Source organism: Oncorhynchus gorbuscha, linkage group LG15 (assembly GCF_021184085.1).
Source record: "Oncorhynchus gorbuscha isolate QuinsamMale2020 ecotype Even-year linkage group LG15, OgorEven_v1.0, whole genome shotgun sequence".
Taxonomy (NCBI): domain Eukaryota; kingdom Metazoa; phylum Chordata; class Actinopteri; order Salmoniformes; family Salmonidae; genus Oncorhynchus; species Oncorhynchus gorbuscha.
In genome coordinates this window covers 75,157,243-75,182,488 of record NC_060187.1, presented here as the reverse complement: position 1 = coordinate 75,182,488, position 25,246 = coordinate 75,157,243, and the positions used below count along the sequence as shown (strand labels likewise).

General features: G+C 42.8%; 1 protein-coding gene across 1 annotated transcript in view; it reads right to left on the bottom strand.

Annotated features, from left to right (window-relative positions):
* The window catches only part of LOC123997325 (zinc finger protein Xfin-like), a gene marked incomplete at its 3' end in the record, with an annotated part of 36,888 nt that continues 11,642 nt past the window's right edge, over positions 1-25,246 (bottom strand). The window contains exons 2-4 of the mRNA XM_046301465.1: positions 7,291-7,354; positions 6,732-7,069; positions 1-6,488 (exon numbers count right to left, since the gene is read on the bottom strand). Coding sequence (XP_046157421.1) covers positions 1-6,488; positions 6,732-7,020 — 6,777 coding nt within the window. The remainder of the gene's footprint in view (positions 6,489-6,731; positions 7,070-7,290; positions 7,355-25,246) is intronic.

Genomic DNA, 25,246 nt, shown 5'->3' with positions numbered 1-25,246 from the left:
ATCCTCTGTCTCAGTGTGGATTTTCCGGTGCTCTGCCCGACTCATCTTGCAGGAGAATGTGCGATCACATATATCACAAGGGAAATTGTCATCGCGGTGGGTGCCCATGTGCTCTGCCAGCTGCGAGGGTCCTGTGAAGCTGAGCGGGCACTTGGAGCAACGGTGTTGACGGCTCTTTCCATGAGTATGCTTGTGTTTGCGTAAGGCAAAGAGTGAGACAAAGCCTCTGCCACATATTTGACACTGATACTCAGACTTGTGGCTCCGAAGGTGCTGTTGCAGTTGCCCTGCCTGGAAAAAACATTTTCCACATTCTGCACACTCATGAGGTTTTTCACCGAGGTGACAGCGTTGGTGATCCTCAAGGCTTTCTGATGTGGTGAACGTTTTCCCACAGACATGGCAGGGAAAGTAGTCTGCAGAGTCAGAGTCATTGTCCTCATTAGCATCATTTTCATCTTCATCATTACTTGCATTACTTCCTCCATCCACATCAACGTCCATGTCAAATTTATCTTGCACTGCTGTCTCCTTTTCCTTCACGTGGATAACAACATCCATGTTCTTCTGGGTTTGATGCTTCATCCTAATATGTTTAACAAGTGAACTTCTGATTGAATAGTTCTTGTTACAGACATGGCATGTATGAATTAGTTCTTTTGAATGAGCTTGGCTTTGATGGTTTTCTAAAGATTGACTGGTCCAAAACCTTTGTTGACACTCTTTGCAGACAAATGGTCTATTTGAGTCATGACAAGTTCTATGGATGTCAAGGTCAGAAGGGCAGGGAAAAGTCTGTGGACATTGTGGGCAAGAAAATATCTTCTCATTCCAGTGGCCTCTCATATGCCTTGCTAGGTCTGAAGGATGAGCAAACGTCTTACCACAAGGCTGGCAGAATTTCTTTTTTCTTTCTAGCTCCTCGCGCCCATGGTCCTCTAAATGGCTGATGAGCAGAAGCCCATCTGTGAAACTTCTATCACACTCTGAGCATTGGTACTTGTTGCCTGGGACTTGTTGACCACTATGTCTTCTATCATGGGAAGATCTTCCTTTGCCTTGATTTCCAGAGGAATTCTGCAGTGTTAAATCCTTCAAGTCATCTTTGCAGGAGAAATTAGTCTGCAATACCCCAGTGCCTGTTGTTTTGTAACCTTGGTTGAAGACTAGGACAGTCTCTTTAAGAGTAGGATCTAGCTCTGAAGTAATTACATAGTCAGTGTTAACTTCTTCCTTCATGACCTTTACAAGTCTACATTTCCTTACATGTTTCCGACATAAGTTTTTGTTCCAAAAGCCTTTATTGCATTTCTTGCAGTTGAATGGGTACTCTCCTAAATGTGTACGCATGTGTCCAGAAAGTCCACCCTTATTTCCAAAGTGCAAGTTGCACTGTGGACATTTAATGGGTTTGTTCATATAGTTTGGATCACAGTCTTGATCAAGCATGAGATTGTTATCACTATTCTGCCAAGTGTCACCATATCCTTCATCCATAGGCTCCTCTTTTATGTTCACCATGCTAGACAACTGCTCCTGTAAAGGTGAAGCCTGATTTGTTGGAATGTCTCTATGTGTGTTGAGAAAGTGTTGCTGGAGCTGTGAGAACAGCAGGAAGCGGGCACTGCAATTAGCACAGGAGAACCCTTTTGGGGGACTGCGAGTAGTGGACTCAGTTCGACTACGGGCAGGTGATTTACACTTGACAACACATGTCAGTTGATGCTTCTCGAGTTCGTCTGGCAAAAATACGTTGCCACATCTGTCACAAAGCACTCTATCAAGAAGTTCCCATTTGCACCTGTTCAAATGGCGCTGCAGGTAGTCCCTACGGATAAATCTTTCACCACAATTAGAACATCCAAAAGGTTTCTCCCCTGTATGCAAGCGGGTGTGCACCCTCAATTGCTCGCCACTTTTGAAAAGGCGAGGGCAAAAGGTACATTTGAATTTGCGTTTGTCTTTATATTGCAGTTGGATCCTCTGTAGAAGTCGGTTTGTCTCTCTAGATGGTGGGCTTGTAACATTTAGCTTTTCTGAAAGCTTTGTTTTTGCGTAAAATCTTTGACATGCACCAATGTTTATATGTCTCTTAAGTGATTTTTCATGAGTAAATGAACTGACGGTTCTTATAGCATGTGACATGGCAATATGTCGGGACATAATGCTGTGAGAGGGGAAGATCTTTGAACATATGCTGCAGACAAACCCTTGTTGCTTTCCTGAATCGGTAATGTTCAGGTTATTTTGCCAGCCCCTTCCAACATCTGCAAGACTAATTTTGGCAATGCGAACCTCTAAACGTTGTCTTTTCCCTTTGCAGCGACTCTGGTGCAGTTTTAGATGATCATGTCTGGAGAAACAGCTGTCACAGGCCTTACAGCGATATGGCTTTACCTCTGTGTGAGTTAGGATGTGCCGCCTTAAGTTTCGGGATTTCATGAAGATTTTTGTGCAGATATTGCACTTATATTCACCAAGGCTGGTGCTTGGTGGCTTTTGTCTATTAACACCATCACAGAAAGCTTCATGCTGTAAGCATCGTAACTGGATTACATAGCTGTGACCACAGTGCATGCATGGATATGATTTTTCTCCAGTGTGTGACCCAATATGTCTCAGGAGAAAACTTCTGTACTTGAACTTGCTTGGACAGTGGGGGCATTTGTGCTGCAACTTGTCCCTGCTACTTGTCCTAATTTCTATGGTGTTTTTTTGCAAGGGCTTGGCAGAGTTGCAAGTCTTCTCATGGAAATTCCGATTATCACTCCTTGTAAAGTACTTTCCACAATTCCTGCAAGGATGCATGTTTGAGTTGCCAGAATTGCTGGTGTTTTTTTGCAAGGGCTTTACAGAGTTGCAAATCCTCTCATGGACATCTCGATTATAATCTCTTGAAAACTTCCTCCCACAATTCCTACAAGGATGCCAGACAGTGCTCACTGGCTCTATAGATTTTATGTTTGAGCCATTGCAAAGTCTTTCATGTAACTTGCGCCTTTGTCTGTAACATTTACCACATTTTGGACAGGGGGTTACTGTATTTTGCATGTGGCCATTGTGGTGCAGTAATAAACGGGGCAATTTGTCAAATTCCCGAGGACAGTATGAACATTTGTATACTTTCCTTATTCTTGTCACCAAAGATTTTGATGAGACATCTTCACTTTCTTTGATAGTGGGCAGTTCTTGTTTGCTTTGTGGACCTGGACACTTTTCTTGGTGCAACTGGAGATATTCTTTTCGACGAAAAGATTCTCCACAACTCTGACAAGAAAATGGTTTCTCCCCTGTATGAATGCGTATATGACGCACCAAAGATGTGCGGGAAGAGAAGAGGCGTTTACAAAACAGACACTGACTTGAAGAGGACTCAGATACATGGCTTAGGCAATGACTACTCAGTTCTGTGCCACTGTGAAAGACCTCTGGGCATATGGGGCACCCCAACTTTTCTCCCCCTTCCCGCTCTTTGACTGGTGGCAAGGACCCAAGCGGCTCAAATTTTGAGGGGTGCCTCTGTTTTTTCTCTTTGAGTGGCTGCTCTTGCTGAAGTTTGTGATGTGATGCCATATGTCGAAGAAGATGCACTGGGTACTGGAACTGCGATGGACAGTCTGGGCACTGAAGCATGCCCTTTTTGATGTGAGATTGGCTGTGTTGAATCAAGTCCCCAATGCTAGGAAGTATCTTCTTGCAAACAGTACACTGTATCCTTCGCTGGTGCACTTTTTTGTGAGCAACAAGATGGATTTCTTTCCCAAAACGTTTCCCACATTCCAGGCAGCGATATGGTTTCTCACCCATGTGCATACTACAGATGTGTTTCTTCAGGGAATATGAAGTGTTGAACCATTTTCCACAGAAGAGACAGGAAAAGGGCTGGCTGCTGACTTCACTGGAGAGTGGACCGTCTTTGGGCTCCTCAATAATAGCCTTGGACTTGTTAGAAATGGGAACTAGGCTTGAATACCTGAACTTGATCTTTTTTCCAGTGTTTTCAAACAACTTATGTTTCCTCATGTGTCTGTACTTTCCAGAAGAATGAGCAAAAACGGCCGGACAGTAGTTGCATTTGAGACCCGGCTCATTTTGATTCAGTGCTGTTTTCAGTGGCGGCTTTTGTGATTCTTTCTGGGCCATGTTTTCCTGGCGTTCAGCTTTGGTCCTTGAAGTCTCATTGTGTATATATTCCTTGAGGCACACCAGTCGTATGTGTCTATGTCGGTTAGAAGCATTAGTAAAGGTGGTGGTGCAGAAGGGGCATCGAAATTTCATGTCAACTTTCCCTGAGATTCCCTGTGTAAAGTCTTTAATGCACTGCTCACGCAAATGGCGGGACCGGTTGTAGGAATATTTGAAAAGGCGTGGGCAAAGAGGGCACTTGAATTTCTCATTCATGTCAGCTCCTTTGCATCTTTTCTTGTGCCTGCTAAAATTGCTTGAATAATTGAATGTCATCAGGCATTTCTGACACTTATATGACCTGTATGTGTTCTGACACTTAGGCCGAACCTTATAGGACCTGGTTTTTGTATGGTGTACATTGTATCCATGCTTGTAGAGTTTTGCACTGCTTGCAAAGCTTTTCCCACAAAGACGACAAACATGCTCCTTGCAAATGTCCACTAGTTTCACAAAACAATCTGGAAGATTGGCATAGGGGCTGTCTGGTGGGAGGACATATGGATGTACAGTTCCCTTTTTGTAAATGCTGATACGTGGGGTTGTTTGAATCTGTTTAACAGGAACTTGTGAACTTCGACGCTGGCATTTCTTTTCACGTAAATGTCTGTTCAGACTACGAGATTGTGAAAAGTTATAGCCACACCTATGACACTCATGTTCAGTTCTACCCGAGTGCCTCTGCACATGCTTGTTGTAATCACAGAGTCTGTCAAATGTATGTGTGCAGTATCTACATTTGTGAAAAGGATGCCCGGTTGATTTTCTCTTCTGTGGTTTCATATTAGAAGAGAGTTGTGCATTTTCATCAATAATACCACACTGATGTTTCTTGGCTAGTGAATCACATGTCATGTAAGTACCACAGGTCTGACAGAAATTGAATTTGTTCTCAGAGTGGTTACAATGGTGGTGCTCAATTAGATGGTCTATACTTTGTGTAGCCTTTTGGCATGCTGCACACTGATAAGCCCCACCGGTGTCATTTTTTAGTTCAGAGTTCCTGAGCAGTACAATAGGGTGCATGCATTTCCTCATATACAGTGAAGATTTCAACTGAGCTGCTTGGTCCTCAAAATCCCTCTCGTCTTCAATGTTATCAATAGTTGAATCTCCTCCCTCCTGGTTCAACTCAGTGGAATCAATAGACCCGGTCTCCCCCCTTTCCTGATTACCCTCTGTGTCACTCATACAATCTTCTCCTGACAATGGTTCACCGTAGCATTCACTTAGCACTGGGGGTTCTTGCTCATCATCTGCTGTGAATACTTTACGAATTGTCTCTCTTGTGTTTTCAAGACCAGCTCTCACAAGGTCTGGTGGCTCGATATGGCGCATTAGGTTCTGTTGGGATGCCTGGTCCTCTTCCAAACAAGACGATACATTTGACTCGTCGATAGGTCTTAGCCACTCATTTTCAATACAGGACTTCTGTTCAATTCCAAAGTTGTTCAGACCTAAACAACGCTCCAAAAAATCAAAGCTACTGTGATCCTCTTTCCCTCCACTTCCACGAAGGGAATCACTTGCACTTTCCTCATAGGTTGAGTTTGTACTTTGAGTGCCACTACCAACGATCTCCTGAAATCTAGTTTTCAGCGATTGATTTTCAGGAAATTCCAAACAAGACTCAAACGTTTGATTGCTACCCCCTAGGCCTAATCCACAAATGACAGAGGAACTTTTTCCATTTTCTTGACCAGCAACATTTAAAGAGTCATTATCCTTAACTGAATCCTGATATTCAAAGGCACAGGTATTATCATTCAGCTTGTGAGCAGAATCTTGAGCATTGGATGCATCGATACCCTGCGAGTCCATAGTTCCTTGGGATAATGAATGCTCTTCCTCTTTAAAGCTCTCACTAACGATGGTTCCTTCATTTTGGCCCTCTAGGCTACTGACATTTGAGTACCGATCCTCTTCCTCCATGCATCCCTCTTCCGCATTCTGTGCTTCATCATCCAGTTCCTCTTTTCTCTCATTCACTGAGGCAGTCAAACTTTTTTCACCACCTGAGGGAGAGTCTGTGTGTTGATCATCTTGATCCATGCAAGTCTCATCTTTCTCATGTGCTTCTCCATCCAGATGATCCTTTTCTCCCTCGTCCTCTGAAACAGATAGGCTTTCTGGAGCACCGGAGGTCTCTGAGTATTTATTCTCTTGCATCATGAATGTCTCCTTTTCCTTCTCTGGTGGTTCATCTTGACCCTCTTCTACCTCACTCTCTGTTGTAGACATGCTTTCTGGGGAACCTGTGTTGGTCTCTGGGCTCTTCCATGCACATTCATTTTCCTCGTCATCTGCAACCAGTGAAGAATCATTTGAACCATGTTTTAACATTTCACAAGGCCCTGTCCTATCAACATCAGACTCTGAGCAGCTACTAACATCGGAGTAGTCCTCTGGAATGGAAGGGTTCAATAAGTCACATTCTTGTTTAAGATCATGGGGGTTCAGGTCTGCACCTGAAGTTGAGAGGCAATTACTTGAACTGGCTGCTCTAGCTGGGGTAAAGAAGCTGTTGCTTGTGTGGTTAAACTGACCTTCATGATGTACTGGTTGACCCTCATCTTGCCAAACGACGTCATCATAGTATTTCTGTTGTACAAAATCAGAACTAGTATTGGAATTTGAGAAAAAGTTTGAACTCAAGTTCAAGTCTGAGGAAATGTTTTCCGGTGAAACCACGGTGTTGGAAAGGTCATTATGTTCAATGAGGCTTTCAAGGTGGTGCGCCAAACTATCTTCAGAATCCAAAGGCACATTCAAAGTCCTTGAATCCGACGACAATGGCGGAAGGTTCCGAAAACAAGTGTTAAATCCTTGAGCCATGCTCGACCTCCACAGGTGACCTGGGAACACTGTTTTCCAAAACCCAATCCTGAAAGAGAATACATATACATGACAGATATTGAATATTGCACACACTGATACCACATACAGTTAATTAAAATACCTTGGTAGAAGTGGGTATTGGTGATCTAATGTTAGCTGTACAAGGAGAGAACACCATATCAAGATTAAGGCAAATGTCTACATTCGTTAGGCTACATTTCTTGTCACGTTTGTCTCTGCATGCAAAACAATGGACCAAATACTCACCACCTGCTTTAGCATGTGTATGGGGTCCAGGTTGATGTGGGTAAGGCTACATTTACTCATGAAGCTAGAAAATAAAACAGAAAAGGTCATCAAAATTAGTCTTCAAACTTTTTTATGTTGATAGAAAGTAACACCAAGTCAGGACGTCATTACATTTAACCATTTCTGAATGGGCCAATGTCAATGGAACAGAGCTTGCAGAGGTTCATGAGTCGAAATACAAAAGGATTTCAAATTCACAAACTCCCCTGGCTCAGTATAGGCACTGTTTATTTTCCCACAGTTTCCAGACATTTTCCTTGGTGGAGGTAGGGTAGTCAATTTAGAAGCATTTGTGGAGCCCTGTACCCAAGCTGTACTTTGCCAGCCTGATTATGCATCCACCATAGTTGTTGGAACTGTGCTGGAAAGGACCTAAGCCAGCAAAGTACAATCTTGGTTGGCACGGTAGAGAAAGGGGTATTAGGCTACACAGTCATAGTCTTTACTAGAGAGATCTACCAGCTAAGAGCAGTAGTAAGATGGCAATGTCCAGAAACAACCCAAAAGCTACAGTTGCATTCGGAAAGTATTCAGACATTCAGACCTCTTCTCCGTTTCCACATTTTGTTACGTTACAGCCTTATTCTATAATGGATTAACCCCCCCCCCCCTTTAAATCTGCACACAATACCCCATAATGACAACACAAAAACAGGTTGTCATTTTTTTAAATGCCCAGCATTTAAGGGCCCCAAGAAAATAATTGAAGAATGGCGCTGGAAAAGGTGGCTGATGTTTTACGGTCCCCGGCGAATACTCAACCCATACTGGAAGAAGAGTTTTTCTTTAACCTCTCTTGGGTAGGGGCAGTATTTTCACGTCCGGATGAAACGCGTGTCCAAAGTAAACTGCCTGTTACTCAGGCCCAGAAGCTAGGATATGCATATAATTGGATATTAAACACTCTAAAGTACCTAAAACTGTTAAAATGATGTCTGAGTATAACAGAACTGATATGTCAGGTGAAACCCAGAGGACAAACCCTCCCCCAAATAAATGTTCAGCCTACCACTGTTTTCAATGGCGGTCACTTTTATTACAAGGCAAAATCCTCCCAGATTGTTGACATCTAGTGGAAGCCCTAGGAACTGCAGTCTTTAGAAAGAGTTTCATGCTGGTTTTTGGAAAAATTAAAGACAGCATTCTTTGGTATTTTTCTCCAGTAAAGACTATAACGATTCTGTCTTAAATGTTGTTTATTTATGTATTAGGGTACCTAATGTTTGATTATAAACATTGACTTGTTTGGAAAAGTTTATTAGTAATGTTTGGGATTCATTTTGTATGCATTTTGATGGAGGGAAACTGAGTGGATTATTGACTGAACTGAGCCAGCTAAACTGAGTTTTTATGGATATAGAGAAGGACATTATCGAACAAAAGGACCATTTGTGATGTAACTGAGACCTTTTGAAGTGCCAACAGAAGATCAAAAGGTAAGGCATTTTATTATATCGCCATTTCTGATTTTCGTGGCGCACCTGCCTGGTTGAAATATGTTTTTCATGCTTTTGTATGCGGGGACCGCTGTCCTCAAATAATCTCATGGTGTGCTTTTGCCGTAAAGCCTTTTTTTGAAATCTGACACAGCGTATTGTAATGTATTATAATTGTGATTTTCTGAAAGTAAAATATTTATAATTCTGGAGTTTGAATTTCGCGCTCTGCAATTTCACCGGATAAGAAGTTAGTTACCCGTCTCTAGGGTAGGGGGCAGCATTTGGAATTTTGGATGAAAAGCATGCCCAAATTAAACTGCCTTCTACTCAGGCCCAGAAGATTGGATATGCATATAATTAGTAGATTTGGATAGAAAACTCAAAAGTTTCCAAAACTGTTAAAATGACGTCTGTGAGTATAACAGAACTGATTTGGCAGGCGAAAACCTAAGAAATATCCATTCAGGAAGCAGGATTTTTTGTTATTCTAGTTTTCTATTCAATGCCATTACAGTATCCATTGATTTAGGACTCAAATTGCAGTTCCTATGCCTTCCACTAGATGTCAATAGTCTTTATAAATAGTTTCAGACTTGTATTCTGAAAAATGAGCGAGTAAGAGCAGTCTGAATGAGTGCACCCTGCCATGTCAGAGCTTTTTCATGCACGCGACCGAGAGTGCCTTTCTTGTTTACCTTTTATATTGACGACGTTATTGTCCGGTTGAAATATTATCGATTATTTAGGCTAAAAACAACCAGAGGATTGAATATAAACATCGTTCAACATGTTTCTATGAACTTTACGGATACAATTTGGATTTGTCGTATGCCTGTTGTGACTGTGTTTGAGCCTGTGGATTACTTTAGACAATGCGAACAAAACAGAGGTTTTCGGATATAAAGAGAGACTTTATCGAACAAAAGGAACATTTGAATAAATTAATGTCTTCTGAGTGCAACCATATGAAGATCAAAGGTAATTTTCTCTATTTCTGACTTGCGTAACTCTTCTACTTGGCTGGTTACTGTTTGCATGCAATGGTTGTCTGCTGGGCTATGTTCTCAAATAATTGTAAGGTATGCTTTCACCCTAAAGCATTTTTGAAATCTGACACAGTGGTTGGATTCAAAAGAAGTTCATGTAAAATAGTTGTATCTTTTCTGAATTTTTACAATGAGTATTTCTACATTTGAATTTGGCGCTCTGCAATCTCACTGGAAGTCAGCCAGGTGTGATGCTAGCGTTGGACGTGAAGGATTTACTTCAGACGCCCGACAAGGCCCTTATCCCCGTCATTCACAGGAGAAAGATATCGGGGAAAGCAGGTCTGGGTGCCTTGTAATGATCCGACGGCGACTGGGTAATCTGCCTTTACCTCCATTCCTATTAGCCAACATACAATCATTGGATAATAAAATAGACAAACTACGATCACGTATATCCTACCAACGGGACGTTAACTGTTTCACCGACTCGTAGCTGAACGACGACATGAATAACATACAGCTGCCGTGTTTTACGCTTTTTCGGCAGGATAGAACAGCTGCCTCTGGAAAGACAAGGGGTGGCCGTCTGTGCGGATTAAACAGCTGTAAACAGCTGGTAGACAAATTCTAAGGAAGTCTCAAGGTTTTGATCGCGCAAAGTAGAGTATCTTATGATGAGCTGTAGACCACACTTTTTACCAAGAGTTTTTCATCTATATTCTTTGTAGCTGTCCATTTACCACAACAAACCGATGTTGGGACTAGGACCGCACTAAATGAGTTGTACACCACCATAAGCAAACGGGAAAACACTCATCGAGGCGTAAGTCCTAGTGGCCGGGGACTTTTAATGCAGGCAAACTCAAATCTGTTTTACCTAATTTCTCCCAGCTTGTTAAATGTGCAACCAGAAGAAAAACAAAACTGTAGACCACCTTTACTCCACACACAAAGCTCTCCCTCGCCCTCCATTTGGCAAATCTGACAATTCTATGCTCCGGATTCCTGCTTACAAGCCAAATCTAAAGCAGGAAGCACCGTGACTTAGTCAATAAGAAAGTGGTCAGATGAAGCAGATGCTAAGATACAGGTCTGTTTTGCTAGCAGACTGGAATCTGTTCCAGGATTTTTTTCAATGGCATTGAGGAGTACACCACATCAGTCATTGGCTTCATCAATAAGTGCATCGATGACGTCGTCCCAACAGTGACCGTACGTACATAACCCAACAAGAAGCCATGGATTTACAGGCAACATCCGCACTGAGCTAAACGGTAGAGCTGCCACTTTCAAGGAGCGGGACTCTAATCTGGGAAGTTTATAAGAAATCCCGCTATGACCTCCTACAAACCATCAAACAGGCAAAGCATCAATACATGACTAAGATTGAATCGTACTACACCGGCTCCGACGCTCGTCGGCAGGGCTTGCAAACTATTACAGACTACAAATGGAAACACAGCCGCGAGCTGCCCAGTGACAAGCTTACCAGACGAGCAAAATTACTGTGTGAGTAAGACCTTTAAAAACGGGTCAACATTCACCAAGCTGCAGGGCCAGATGGATTACCAGGATGTGTACTTGGAACATTCGCGGACCAACTTTCTTTATTGACATTTTCAACCTGTCGCTGACAGTCTAATACCAACATGTTTGAAGCAGACCACCATAATCCCTGTGCCCATGAACACGAAGTTCATCTGCCTAAACTACCGACCCGTAGCACTCACATCTGTAGACGTGAAGTGCCTTGACAGGCTGGTCATGGCTCATATCAACACCAATTAATCTTGATGGTTGTACAGTCGTCTCTGTTACTCTGGACCCTAAACTCTTTTGACGAACATATCAAGACTGTTTCAAGAACAGCTTTTTTCCATCTACGTAACATTGCAAAAATCAGAAACGTTGTCCAAAAATGTAGATCGTCACTTCTAGGTTAGACTACTGCAATGCTCTACTTTCCGGCTACCCGGATTAAGCACTAAATAAACACAAGTTAGTGTTAAACACGGCTGCTAGAATCTTGACTAGAACCAAAAAATGTGATCATATTATTCCAGTGCTAGCCTCTCTAAACTGGCTTCCTGTTAAGGAAAGGGCTGATTTCAAGATTTTACTGCTAACCTACAAAGAATTACATGGGCATGCTCCTACCCATCTTTCCTATTTGGTCATGCCATATACACTGCTCAAAAAAAATATAGGGAACATTAAAATAACACATCCTAGATCTGAATGAATGAAATATTCTTATTAAATACTTTTTTCTTTACATAGTTGAATGTGCTGACAACAAAATGACACCAAAAGTATCAATGGAAATCAAATGTATCAACCCATGGAGGTCTGGATTTGGAGTCACGCTCAAAATTAAAGTGGAAACACTACAGGCTGATCCAACTTTGATGTAATGTCCTTAAAGCAAGTCAAAATGAGGCTCAGTAGTGTGTGTGGCCTCCACGTGCCTGTATGACCTCCCTACAATGCCTGGGCATGCTCCTGATGAGGTGGCGGATGGTCTCCTGAGGGATCTCCTCCCAGACCTGGACTAAAGCATCCGCCAACTCCTGGACAGTCTGTGGTGCAATGTGGCGTTGGTGGATGGAGCGAGACATGATGTCTCGGATGTGCTCAATTGGATTCAGGTCTGGGGAACGGGCGGGCCAGTCCATAACATCAATGCCTTCCACTTGCAGGAACTGCTGACACACTCCAGCCACATGAGGTCTAGCATTGTCTTGCATTAAGGAGGAACCCAGGGCCAACCGCACCAGCATATGGTCTCACAAGGGGTCTGAGGATCTCATCTCGTTACCTAATGGCAGTCAGGCTACCTCTGGCAAGCACATGGAGGGCTGTGCGGCCCCCCAAAGAAATGCCACCCCACACCATGACTGACCCACCGCCAAACCGGTCATGCTGGAGGATGTTGCAGGCAGCAGAACGTTCTCCACGGCATCTCCAGACTGTCACACGTGCTCAGTGTGAACCTGCTTTCATCTATGAAGAGCACAGGGCGCCAGTGGCAAATTTGCCAATCTTGGTGTTCTTTGGCAAATGCCAAACGTCCTGCACGGTGTTGGGCTGTAAGCACAACCCCCACATGTGGACGTCGGGCCCTCAGAGTCTGTTTCTGACCGTTTGAGCAGACACATGCACATTTGTTGCCTGCTGGAGGTCATTTTGCAGGGCTCTGGCAGTGCTCCTCCTTGCACAAAGGCGGAGGTAGCGGTCCTGCTGCTGGGTTGTTGACCATCAATTGTCAATCAGTGTTGCTTCCTAAAGTGGACAGTTTGATTTCACAGAAGTGTGATTGACTTGGAGTTACATTGTGTTGTTTAAGTGTTCCCTTTATTATTTTGAGCAGTGTATATCCCTCTTTATCCCCCTACCTACACGTACGCTACGGTCACAAGACGCAGGCCTCCTAACTATCCCTAGAATTTCTAAGCAAACAGCTGGAGGTAGGGCTTTCTCCAAAAGAGATCCATTTCTATGGAATGGTCTGCCTACCCATGTGAGAGACGCAGACTCGGTCTCAACCTTTAAGTCTTTATTGAAGACTCATCTCTTCAGTAGGTCCTATGATTGAGTGTAGTCTGGCCCAGGAGTGTGAAGGTGAACGGAAAAGCACTGGAGCAATGAACCGCCCTTGGTGTCTCTGCCTGGCCGATTCCCCGCCTCTAACCCTATTACAGGGGCTGAGTCACTGGCTTACTGGTACTCTTCCATGCCGTCCCTAGGAGGGGTGCGTCACTTGAGTGGGTTGAGTCACTGACGTGATCTTCCTACCTGGGTTGGCGCCCCCCTTGGTTTGTGCCGTGGCGGAGATCTTTGTGGGCTATACTCGGCCTTGTCTCAGGATGGTTAGTTGGTGGTTGAAGATATCACCCTAGTGGTGTGGGGGCTGTGCATTGGCAAAGTTGGTGGGGTTATATCCTGCCTGTTTGGCCCTGTCTGGGGGAATCGTCGAACGGGGCCAGTGTCTCCAGACCCCTCCTGTCTCGGCCTCCAGTATTTATGCTGCAGTAGTTTGTGTCGGGCGGCTAGGGTCAGTCTGTTATATCTGGATTATTTCTCCGGTCTTATCCGGTGTCCTGTGTGAATTTAAGTATGCTCTCCAATTCTTTCTTTCTCCCTCTCTGAGGACCTGAGCCCTAGGACCATACCTGGCCTGATGACTCCTTGCTGTCCCCAGTTCACCTGGCAGTGCTGCTGCTTCAGTTTCAACTGTTCTACCTGCGGCTATGGAACCCTGACCTGTTCACCGAACGTGCTACCTGTCCCAGGCCTGCTGTTTTCAACTCTCTAGAGACAGCGGGAGCGGTAGAGATACTCAATGATCGGCTATGAAAAGCCAACTGACATTTACTCCTAAGGTGCTGACCTGTTGCACCCTCGACAACCACTGTGATCATTATTATTTGACCCTGCTGGTCATCTATGTACATTTGATCATCTTGGCCATGTTCTGTTATAGCCTGGTTCCTCTCTAGGTTTCTGGCCTTTCTAGGGAGTTTTTCCTAGCCACCATGCTTCTACACCTGCATTGCTTGCTGTTTGGAGTTTTAGGCTGGGTTTCTGTACAGCACTTTGAGATATCAGCTGATGTAAGAAGGGCTTTATAAATAAATGTGATTTTTACACCATTATCCCAGAAACCCTAGACCCACGCCAATTTGCATACCGCCCCAACAGATGATGCAATCTCTATTGCACTCCTCACTGCACTTTCCCACCTGAGCTGACTCAGACCATGAGAAACAAACCAAGATTGAACTCTTTGGCCTGAATGTGATGATGTTTTTCAGAAGCAGGGACTGGGAGATTAGTCACGATTAACGATAAAATGAACAAAGCAAAGTACATAGAGATCCTTGATGAAAACCTGCTCCAGATGGGTTCGGACCTCGGAAGGTGAACCTTCACCCCAGTCTAACAGGACAAAAACAGGTTTTTAGAACAGGACAATGACCCTAAGCACACAGCCAAGACAACACAAGAGTGGCTTCGGGACAAGTCTCTGAATGTCCTTGAGTTGTCCAGCCAGAGCCTGGACTTGAACCTAATCAAATATCTCTGGAAAGACCTGAAAATTGCTGTGCAGCAATGCTCCCCATCCAACCTGCCAGAGATTGAGAGAATCTGCAGAGAAAAATGGGAGAAACTCCACAAATACAGGTGTGCCAAGCCTGTAGCGTCCTACCCAAGAAGGCTAGAGGCTGTAATCACTGCCAAAGGTGCTTCCACAAATTACTGAGTAAAGGTTCTGAATACTTTCCAAATGCACCATTTCTCTCTCCTTTCTCCCAATGTGTGCGTGCAGTCATTCACTTCCCTGATTTGAAAAGGAAATTACTGGTATACTAGCCCATGCCCCCACCAATTCAATGGGGGCACAACCCTATACCCCCTAGAGCTTAGGCACTTCTGAAGGTTACGGATGGGTGCATTTTATGTTTCCCTTTGATAAGCTCGGCTGCTCTTAGACCTAGGGGGTAGGTAGAGAGTTGTTTATGGACAGGGTCATAGTCTTCTTGGGTAGACTCCGTAATATGACAGAGGTAGTGTTTCCTAAACCTCTCCCAGCTATTCCCCTTATCTGGTCTATTCCAGTACTAGCTGACCAGATTCAACTAATCAAGGACTTGATGATTAGTGAGCTACTGGAATTGATCAAAGTGTTAGGTAGATAAAATAGCCTAAGTGAAATGTTTGAAAGTAGGCCTACTCAATGTTGGGTTTGGGAAACCCTGCCATGAGGCACAATGACATTTTACATTTGTAACTAAACTCCCATCAGGTGAGAATTAAACGTAGATAATTTATTTACACAACTCAAAGACAAAACCCACACTAAGGCTATGGTTAAGTAGAGCTGTTAGTTAAATTAGGACAGTTGTGAAACATAACTACGGTCATCCTCATATTTAACCAGGTAGGCTAGTTGAGAACAAGTTCTCATTCGCAACTGCGACCTGGCCAAGATAAAGCTAATAACACTAACTAATATCCCAGTAAGCAAAGCCAATCTTAAATTTAGCCATTATCATACACAGTGTGACTTCCTGCTTAGAGTTGAAACCTGCCAATAATTTATCTTCACAATTTCTATTACTTTATTTAAAATCAGGGAGTCACCGTTAAGACCAGTGTGGCTTTTACAAGGGAGCCCTGCATATACAATTTCATAAAATACAGAAAGATGTCATCCAAATAAAATACACCATAATACATATTGCACAGACAAACATAATATGCACAAAACAGTCAACTAAAAAACATTCTGTCCATTGCCAAACATGTGGAGCAAGAAAACCAAAGGCTGTGACTTGCATTGCGCAAGTGGTCATGTGACCACTTGCGCAATGTAGCCCCTACAGGTATTCTTCAACATAAATGTGTAAAACTAAGTCACAATGCCCGAGACATCTTGGGGAATACGTAGAATGTGTAAGCTGGTTCATAGCACATTCACAGCTCAATGAGGATTCATTGGCATGCAGCGCTTTCAAAATATGGGGCACTTCCGGATTGTTTTTTTCACAGGCTTTCGCCTGCAACATCAGTTCTGTTGTACTCACATACAATATCTTTACAGTTTTGGAAACTTTAGAGTGTTTTCTAGCCAAAGATGTCAATTATATGCATATTCTAGCATCTTGTCCTGACAAAATATCCCAAAAGATGTACCTTTGACTATTCGATGTTCTTATAGACACTATAGTATTGCCAGTGTAACAGTATAGCTAATAGTCAAAGGTATACAAATGGTATAGAGAGAAAGGCTCCTATAATAACAACAACCTAAAGCTTCTTACCTGGGAATATTGAAGACTCATGTTAAAAGGAACCACCAGCTTTCATACATGGCACATATTGCAAAATCACCTTTCTACACTTTGATTTTGCATTATTTAAACGAAATTTAACATGTTTCATTATTTAGTTGAGGCTAAATTGATTTTATGTATTATATTAAGTTAAAAATTAAAGTGGTCATTCAGTATTGTTGTAATTGTCATTATTACAAATAAATAAATATAATCGGCATCGGCTTTTTTTGGTCCTCCAATAATCGCTATTGGCGTTGAAAAATCATAATCAATCGACCTCTAATATTTATGGTAATCCCCCCTCCCCACATTTTGACGTTTACGCTGCACCCGATCCTATAGCTGTACAGCAAATTAAAACTATTTTCGCTAGCTCACCCGACATAAGTTGACAGTTTGCCGGTCCAATCAGAGTGTGTGTTTCACTAGCTAATCTGTTGCACTTGTTTTTGCAAAGGCGATACTCCGGCTACGTGTAGAGTAATCCACAAAGACTGCCACAAAATGAGTGGCAAAACATTACAAATCCTGGACAGATAATTTCAATTCGTCAGTCTCAATTCAAAGTCGAGTCTCCAAGTCAAGTAATTTTCTATCAAGTCGAGTGTCAACTCAAACAAGTCCAAGTCATGTGACTTCAGTCCACAAATCTGCCTCTTAGTAATGATGAGGCTTATATGTATGCATTTTCACATCTGACAATGATAACTGGACAATGGTCACTAAAATCCAGTGGGAAAACCCCATTAGCAACATATTTATCTTGAGTACTTCTCAAAATAAGCTGAGTCAGGTTTAGCGCAGAGCAATTTTTTAAAATTCCGCCATAGGCCTCCCGAGTGGCACAGCGGTCTAAGACATTGCAGTGCTTGAGGAGTCACTACAGACCCAGGTTCGATCCCAGGCTGTGTTACAGCCAGCCATGACTGGGAGAACCATGAGGCCGCACCCAATTAGCCCAGCGTCGTCCAGGTTAGGGGAGGGTTTGGCTGGGACTTCCTTGTCCCATCGCTCTCTAGCGACTCGTGGCGGGCCAGGCGCCTGCAAACTGACTCTCAGTCGCCAGTTGGACGGTGTTTCGTCCGACACATTGATTAGTTGTTCAGTTACCAAACTTAAGATAGCAATTCAGATCCAGCAAATCCACAGATAACGCAATCTCAATCGCACTCCACACTGCCCTTTCCCACCTGAAAAAAAGGAACACCTATGTGAGAATGCCATTCATTGACTACAACTTAGTGTTCAACACCATAGTGCCCACAAAGCTCATCACTAAGCTAAGGACTAAACAACTCCCTCTGTAACTGGATTCTGGATGCCTGATGGGCCGCCCCAGGTGGTAAGGGTAGGCAACAACACATCCACCACGCTGATCCTCAACACTGGTGCCCCTGTGGTGCATGCTTTGTACTCTCCTGTACTCCCTGTTCACCCACAACTGCGTGGCCAAGCACGACTCCAATACCATCATTAAGTTTTGCTGACGACAACAGTGGTAGACCTGATCACCGATAATGATGAGACAGCCTATAGCAGACGTGCACAATTGCCGGACCAGGTGAAGGTTCTACCTGGACCTCGACACATCTCATTAATAATTGTTAAATGAAATACTGATGAAGCAAAACCTTTTCTCAATGTGCACATACTGTGCTGGCTCAGCCCAGCTGGGAAGGTCCCAGACAGCGACCCATACTACTGTGTTGTCCAAGCACGTGCGTTATTTAAATCACGTCACGAAACTCAACCAAAGCAAATGTTTACAATGCATGTTAGGAGACTGACGTCAGAGAGCAAGACAACGAGAGAAGCAAAAGCGAGAGGAGAAATTATAGAATGGCGTGCGCAAAAGTCAGGAAAAACAATACAGAAAAATTGAGCTTTCAAAGAGGAGTGGACAGACAAATTATGCCTTTATCCTTCCGCAAGCGAGTGTAAAACCACACTGCCTGATACAGTGCCTTACGAAAGTATTCGGCCCCCTTGAACTTTGCAACCTTTTGCCACATTTCAGGCTTCAAACAAAGATATAAAACTGTATTTTTTTGTGAAGAATCAACAACAAGTGGGACACAATCATGAAGTGGAACAACATTTATTGGATATTTCAAACTTTAACAAATCGACAACTGAAAAATTGGGCATGCAAAATTATTCAGCCCCTTTACTTTCAGTGCAGCAAACTCTCCAGAAGTTCAGTGAGGATCTCTGAATGATCAAATGTTGACCTAAATGATTAATGATGATAAATACAATCCACCTGTGTGTAATCAAGTCTCCGTATAAATGCACCTGCACTGTGATAGTCTCAGAGGTCCGTTAAAAGTGCAGAGAGCATCACGAAGAACAAGGAACACACCAGGCAGGTCCGAGATACTGTTGGGAAGAAGTTTAAAGCCGGATTTGGATACAAAAAGATTTCCCAAGCTGTAAACATCCCAAGGAGCACTGTGCAAGCGATAATATTGAAATGGAAGGAGTATCAGACCACTGCAAATCTGCCAAGACCTGGCCGTCCCTCTAAACTTTCAGCTCATACAAGGAGAAGACTGATCAGAGATGCAGCCAAGAGGCCCATGATCACTCTGGATGAACTGCAGAGATCTACAGCTGAGGGGGGAGACTCTGTCCATAGGACAACAATCAGTCATATATTGCACAAATCTGGCCTTTATGGAAGAGTGGGAAGAAGAAAGCAATTTCTTAAAGATATCCATAAAAAGTGTCGTTTAAAGTTTGCCACAAGCCACCTGGGAGACACACCAAACATGTGGAAGAAGGTGCTCTGGTCAGATGAAACCAAAATGGAACTTTTGGCAACAATGCAAAACGTTATGTTTGGCGTAAAAGCAACACAGCTCATCAGCCTGAACACACCATCCCCACTGTCAAACATGGTGGTGGCAGCATCATGGTATGGGCCTGCTTTTCTTCAGCAGGGACAGGGAAGATGGTTAAAATTGATGGGAAGATGGATGGAGCCAAATACAGGACCATTCTGGAAGAAAACCTGATGGAGTCTGCAAAAGCCCTGAGACTGGGACGGAGATTTGTCTTCCAACAAGACAATGATCCAAAACATAAAGCAAAATCTACAATGGAATGGTTCAAAAATAAACATATCCAGGTGTTAGAATGGCCAAGTCAAAGTCCAGACCTGAATCCAATCCTGAATCTGTGGAAAGAACTGAAAACTGCTGTTCACAAATGCTCTCCATCCAACCTCACTGAGCTCGAGCTGTTTTGCAAGGAGGAATGGGAAAAAATGTCAGTCTCTCAATGTGCAAAACTGATAGACATACCCCCCCAAGCGACTTACAGCTTTAATCGCAGCAAAAGGTGGCGCTACAAAGTATTAACTTAAGGGGGCTGAATAATTTTGCAAGCACAATTTCAGTTTGATTTGTTTAAAAAGTTGGAAATATCCAATAAATGTCGTTCCACTTCATGATTGTGTCCCACTTGTTGTTGATTCTTCACAAAACAATACAGTTTTATATCTTTATGTTTGAAGCCTGAAATGTGGCAAAAGGTCAAAGTTCAAGGGGGCCGAATACTTTTGCAAGGCACTGTATATCCAGAGACCGTGGCTCTAATAAAAAGTGCCAATGTGAAGCGCCACTACGAGACAAAGCACAGCTCTTTTGAGCAAACATATCCACAGCAGTCTGAGGTGAGGGCAAAATAAACAAACTCAAAGCCCAGTATGATCGGTCCACCAGAGTCCTCTCCCATGCATTCACTGACCAACAACATGCAAACAAATGTTCACTAAAAATAGCTTCGATTTTGGGTCAACACCAAAAGCCATTTACTGGTCAGGGGAGTGATGGAGTGCATGAATGCTGTTGCTGAAACTTTACTTGACGGTGAAAAGATCAAGCAAATCCCAATGTCACGTACAACAACAGCAAGAAAGAGTAAAATACTAACAGAGGATGTATTATTGCAGCATAATGAAGCTATTCAGAGTGATCCATGCATAGCATTAGCCGTTGATGAATCTACTGATGCGAGTGATAATGCCCAGCTTCTGGTGAATGTTAGAGTTCACCACACAGAGAAGGAATTCTGAAAACACCACTCGAGACACATACAAGAGGAAAGGACATATACATGGACATAAAGGAGATGCTGAGAAAGAGGATAGATCTAAAACAAGTGGTCTCGATCACCTCAGACAGGGCCCCTGCCATGATAGGAAGAGAGAGGAGCTGTGGCACTGCTGAATGAGGACAACCCTGATCTCACAGCTTACTAATGAATCATTCATTAGTTTGTCCTGTGCGCCAATCTGTCAGAAGAGTATGCTGAAGTGATGAATACAATGAAACTCAAACTTCTTCAGGGCATCCTCATCACATCAACATCGCCTGCTGAGAGAATTCCTGAAAGAAGAGGCAAAAGACCTACTGCTGCACAACAACGTAAGATGGCTCAGTAAAGGCAGGGTGTTGAAACGCTTTTGGTCCATTTAAACCTCTTAGGGCTAGGGGGCAGTGTTCGGAAGTTCGGATAAATAGCATGGGTAGAAGGGGTAGAAAATACTCTGAAGTTTGTAAAACTGTAACAGAAATGATATTGCATGCGAAAACCTGAGGGAAATCCACCCAAAATACCAAGACAATCATGAAGAGGGCACAACAAAACCTTTTCCCCCTCAGGAGACTCAAAAGAATTGGCATGGGTCCCCAGATCCTCAAAAAGTTCTACAACTGAACCATCGAGAGCATTACCCCCTGGTATGGCAGCTGCTCGGCATCTGACCGTAAGGCGCTACAGAGGATAGTGCGTACAGCCTAGTACTTCACTGGGGCCAAGCTTCCTGACATCCAGGACCCATATACTAGGCAGTGTCAGAGGAAGGAACCAAAAAGAAGGTCAGACTCCAGTCAACCAAGTCATAGACAGTTCTCTCTGCTACCGCACGGCAAGCGGTACCAGAGCATCAAGTCTAGGACCAAAAAGCTCCTTAACAGCTTCTACCCCCCAAGCCAAAAGACTGCTGAACAATTAATCAAAATGGCCACCCAGACTATTTACATTGAACCCCCCCATCGTTTTTACACTGCTGCTACACCCTGTTTATTATCTATGCATAGACACTTTACAAATTACCTCGTACTGCCGCACATTGACTCAGTACCGGTACCCCCTGTATATAGCCATGTCATTGTTATTCAATTTTCTTGAGTTACTTTTTGATTTTAAAATTTAGTCAATATTGTAACTCTTATTTCTTGATCTGCATTGTTCGTTAAGGTCTAAGGATTTCACAGTAAGGTCTACACCTTGTATTTGGTGCATGTGACAAATAAAATGTGATTTGAGATACATTAAGAGCATGAGGGAGGACGATACACTCCTACTCGTGTCATCTGGTTATAATGACCATGGCCCACATTAAGAACGAGACAATCAAACACCTTAGGGACAGAGGTAACAAGAGATGGAAACAATTAAAATTGTACATTGTATACACCCCCACTTGTTGCAAAGGGTCGAAAACTCTCCGGTAAATTTTCCATGGGAAGTTAAGTGCGGGAATTCTGCTTATGTGTTTTTATTTTAATTTTATGTAACTTATAACAGTGAATCTTCTAGGGCTTGTGGAATATTTTGGTCAAACTATCCCCAATTGCAACCCTCTGCATGCACAGTGCATTCTTCCTTCACATGTGCAGTGCACTCACCCATCACATGTAGGGATGCACGATATATCAGTAAACATATCAGAATCGGCCGATATTAGCTAAAAATGTCAACATCGGTATCGGCCTAATGTCTTGTTTAACAGCGATGTTAAAAACCGATGTCAAAGCTACTGTGCATACCTATATAACGTAGGGAGAGGACGTAATGACGGCAAGTCAAATTTTGCTCTACACGTGCAACACAGCATTCCTCCCACAAAATCTTGGATCGAGCAGTCATTTGAAAGAGTAAGAAAATTTCAGCGAGACAACGCAACGGCGAAATCCATTAAAGCCAAAATAATGGATTTCATTGCCCCTGACAATCAACCGTTCTCTGTCATGGGTGATGTTGGCTTTCGCTGACTGGTCGAGCACCGGTACACACTACCAAGTGCACTATTTTTTCAGATGTTTCTCTAGCGGAGTTACACAGTAATAGCGTCACTGCTATTAGCTTCACGACATACATACCATGGAACGCCGTTTGGGTCTTTGCGTGTCAAAAAAGATACAGTAGCACCGTCAAAGCTGTACACAAAAAGTCTGCAAACAATCAAACACCGGCCACGAACGATGTGTTTACAATACCGCGTTGGTTATAAAGCTTAAATTTGTTCGACCGCAACTTCTAGGGTAGCTAGCTTTAGTTTGGTACCTAGCTAGCACCAATACAACCAGCCTGAAAACAGTCATTTTTCATTATTCTTAGCAATGATTTAGGAATCCTTTCAAGTATTAACTAGGTTGCCACTTGTTAGCCTATTGAAATTGAACTTCAGTTCATGACAATAGGTAGCTTGCCAGCTACTTAACCCCGTTGCCCAAAATTAACATTATAAGCAGCCAGCTAGTTTCATCTGGCTAGTGAGGCTCGACCGGACAGGTTACATTTTGTGAAGCTAGCCACAATAAATGGCATTTGCAGTTTGCCTTCAAAATAAAAGTGCCATTGACAGTGATGCAAATTAATACAAAAAGTAGAATTATGCCATACTTTTATTTTTAAGGCTAACCACAAAGTCCACTATTGTGGCTAGCTTCACAGATGGGTCCGACAACCATTAATCAAATAAGAACTATCTTGTAAATTAGGGTTATTTTAGATGACACCTAGCTAGCTATATTGTTAGCTAGCTAACAATGGCAAAACAACAATCTGTTTCAGTAGCTATGTTTTTGGGGAAGAACTACATAGTTTGCATTCATGAGCAAGCTAGCTTTTATATTTTATGACCAGCACTGTAGGTGTGTGAGACAACTTTACCAGCATCATAGCATGGGTATCGACAAATCGCTGTGACATATGAAATACTAGTGAGTGTAATAAATGTGTAATAACTAAGTTATAAAATGTATTGGACGTGAAGTCATATTCAGGTCCCGATTGATGAAAGTGTTATTTGACGTGTATGTTTTTTTGACACGCAAAGACCTAAACGGCATTCTATAGCAATCCTGGCTAAGAATGAAACGACTGAACAACCAAACAGCAGAGCAAGTAAGTGAAAGAAATAGGTTTTGATTATGTTTTACTGGTAATGGGGACATACATAAATGCCAACAAAATAACTTTTTGGTCAGTGTGGGTGTGTGACCTTTATTTCACTAAGCAGGTCAGTTAAGAACAAATTCTTATTTACTATCACACCCCGGACGACGCTGGGCCTATTGTGCTCCCCCCTATGGGATTCCCAATCACGGCCGGATGTGAGATAGCCTGGATTCGAACCAGGGACTGTAGTGACACCTCTTGCATGGAGATGTAGTGCCTTAGATCGCTGTGTCCATGTGTGTGTGTGTTAACTATTTAACTGTCCCAGAATGCTTAAAAAGGCCGCAAAAAATATATATTTTTCACATTTTTTATTTTATTTGACCTTTATTTTACTAGGCAAGTCAGTTAAGAACAAATTCTTATTTTCAATGACGGCCTAGGAACAGTGGGTTAACTGCCTGTTCAGGGGCAGAACGACAGATTTGTACCTTGTCAGCTCGGGATTCGAACTTGCAACCTTTCGGTTACTAGTCCAACGCTCTAACCACTAGGCTACCCTGCCGCCCCGGTATGTTTTTTTTTGTCAAGGAAAATACTGGATATCGGTATCAGCCAAAAATGTCATATCAGTGCATCACTAGTCACACACACAGCTGATTCTCAAGATCTTGCACACTAATGAGACGCTATTGAGCCCATATTACTACACTGTCTGATCCAATGACTACATGCTTTCTGGTTTTGATTACAATACTGGGTGAGGTGAATATATTTTATATGACAAACATGATTTTTTTGTTAACTAGTAAATAGTAGCCTACAGCAAAGTGTGTTTAAATATTTTTTTTACTTGTTAACAATTTCTACTAGTTCGAGTCTGCTAACTGAGGAGTGTTAATTCACCTGTTTCCATACATTTCATTTTAAAACATTTATCGTTACAAAGGAGTTTTTAACCTCATTTAATAAAGTTCAATACTATTGGAAGGATTTAACCTCTTTGAGACTCTAGGGGCAGTATTTCATTTTTGGATAAAAAGACGTGCCAGTTTTAAGCGCAATATTTTGTCACGAAAAGATGCTCGACTATGCATGGAATTGATAGCTTTGGAAAGAAAACTCTGACGTTTCCAGAACTGCAAAGATTTTCACTGTGAGTGCCCTAGAACAAAAGCTTCAGGCAAAACCAAGATGTTTCTGCACCCAGGAAATGAACAGGATTTCTGAGGCTATGTTTTGCATCATCTCCTTATATGGCTGTGAATGCGACAGGAATGAGCCTACCCTTTCTATAGTTTCCCCAAGGGGTCTGGAGCATTGTGACGTATTTGCAGGCATATCATTGGAAGATTGACCATAAGAGACTACATTTGCCAAGTGTCGGCACGGTGTCCTGCGTGGAAATTGGTTCGCAAAACTCAGCTGCTGGTATTTTTCCATGGGATTCTGAGAA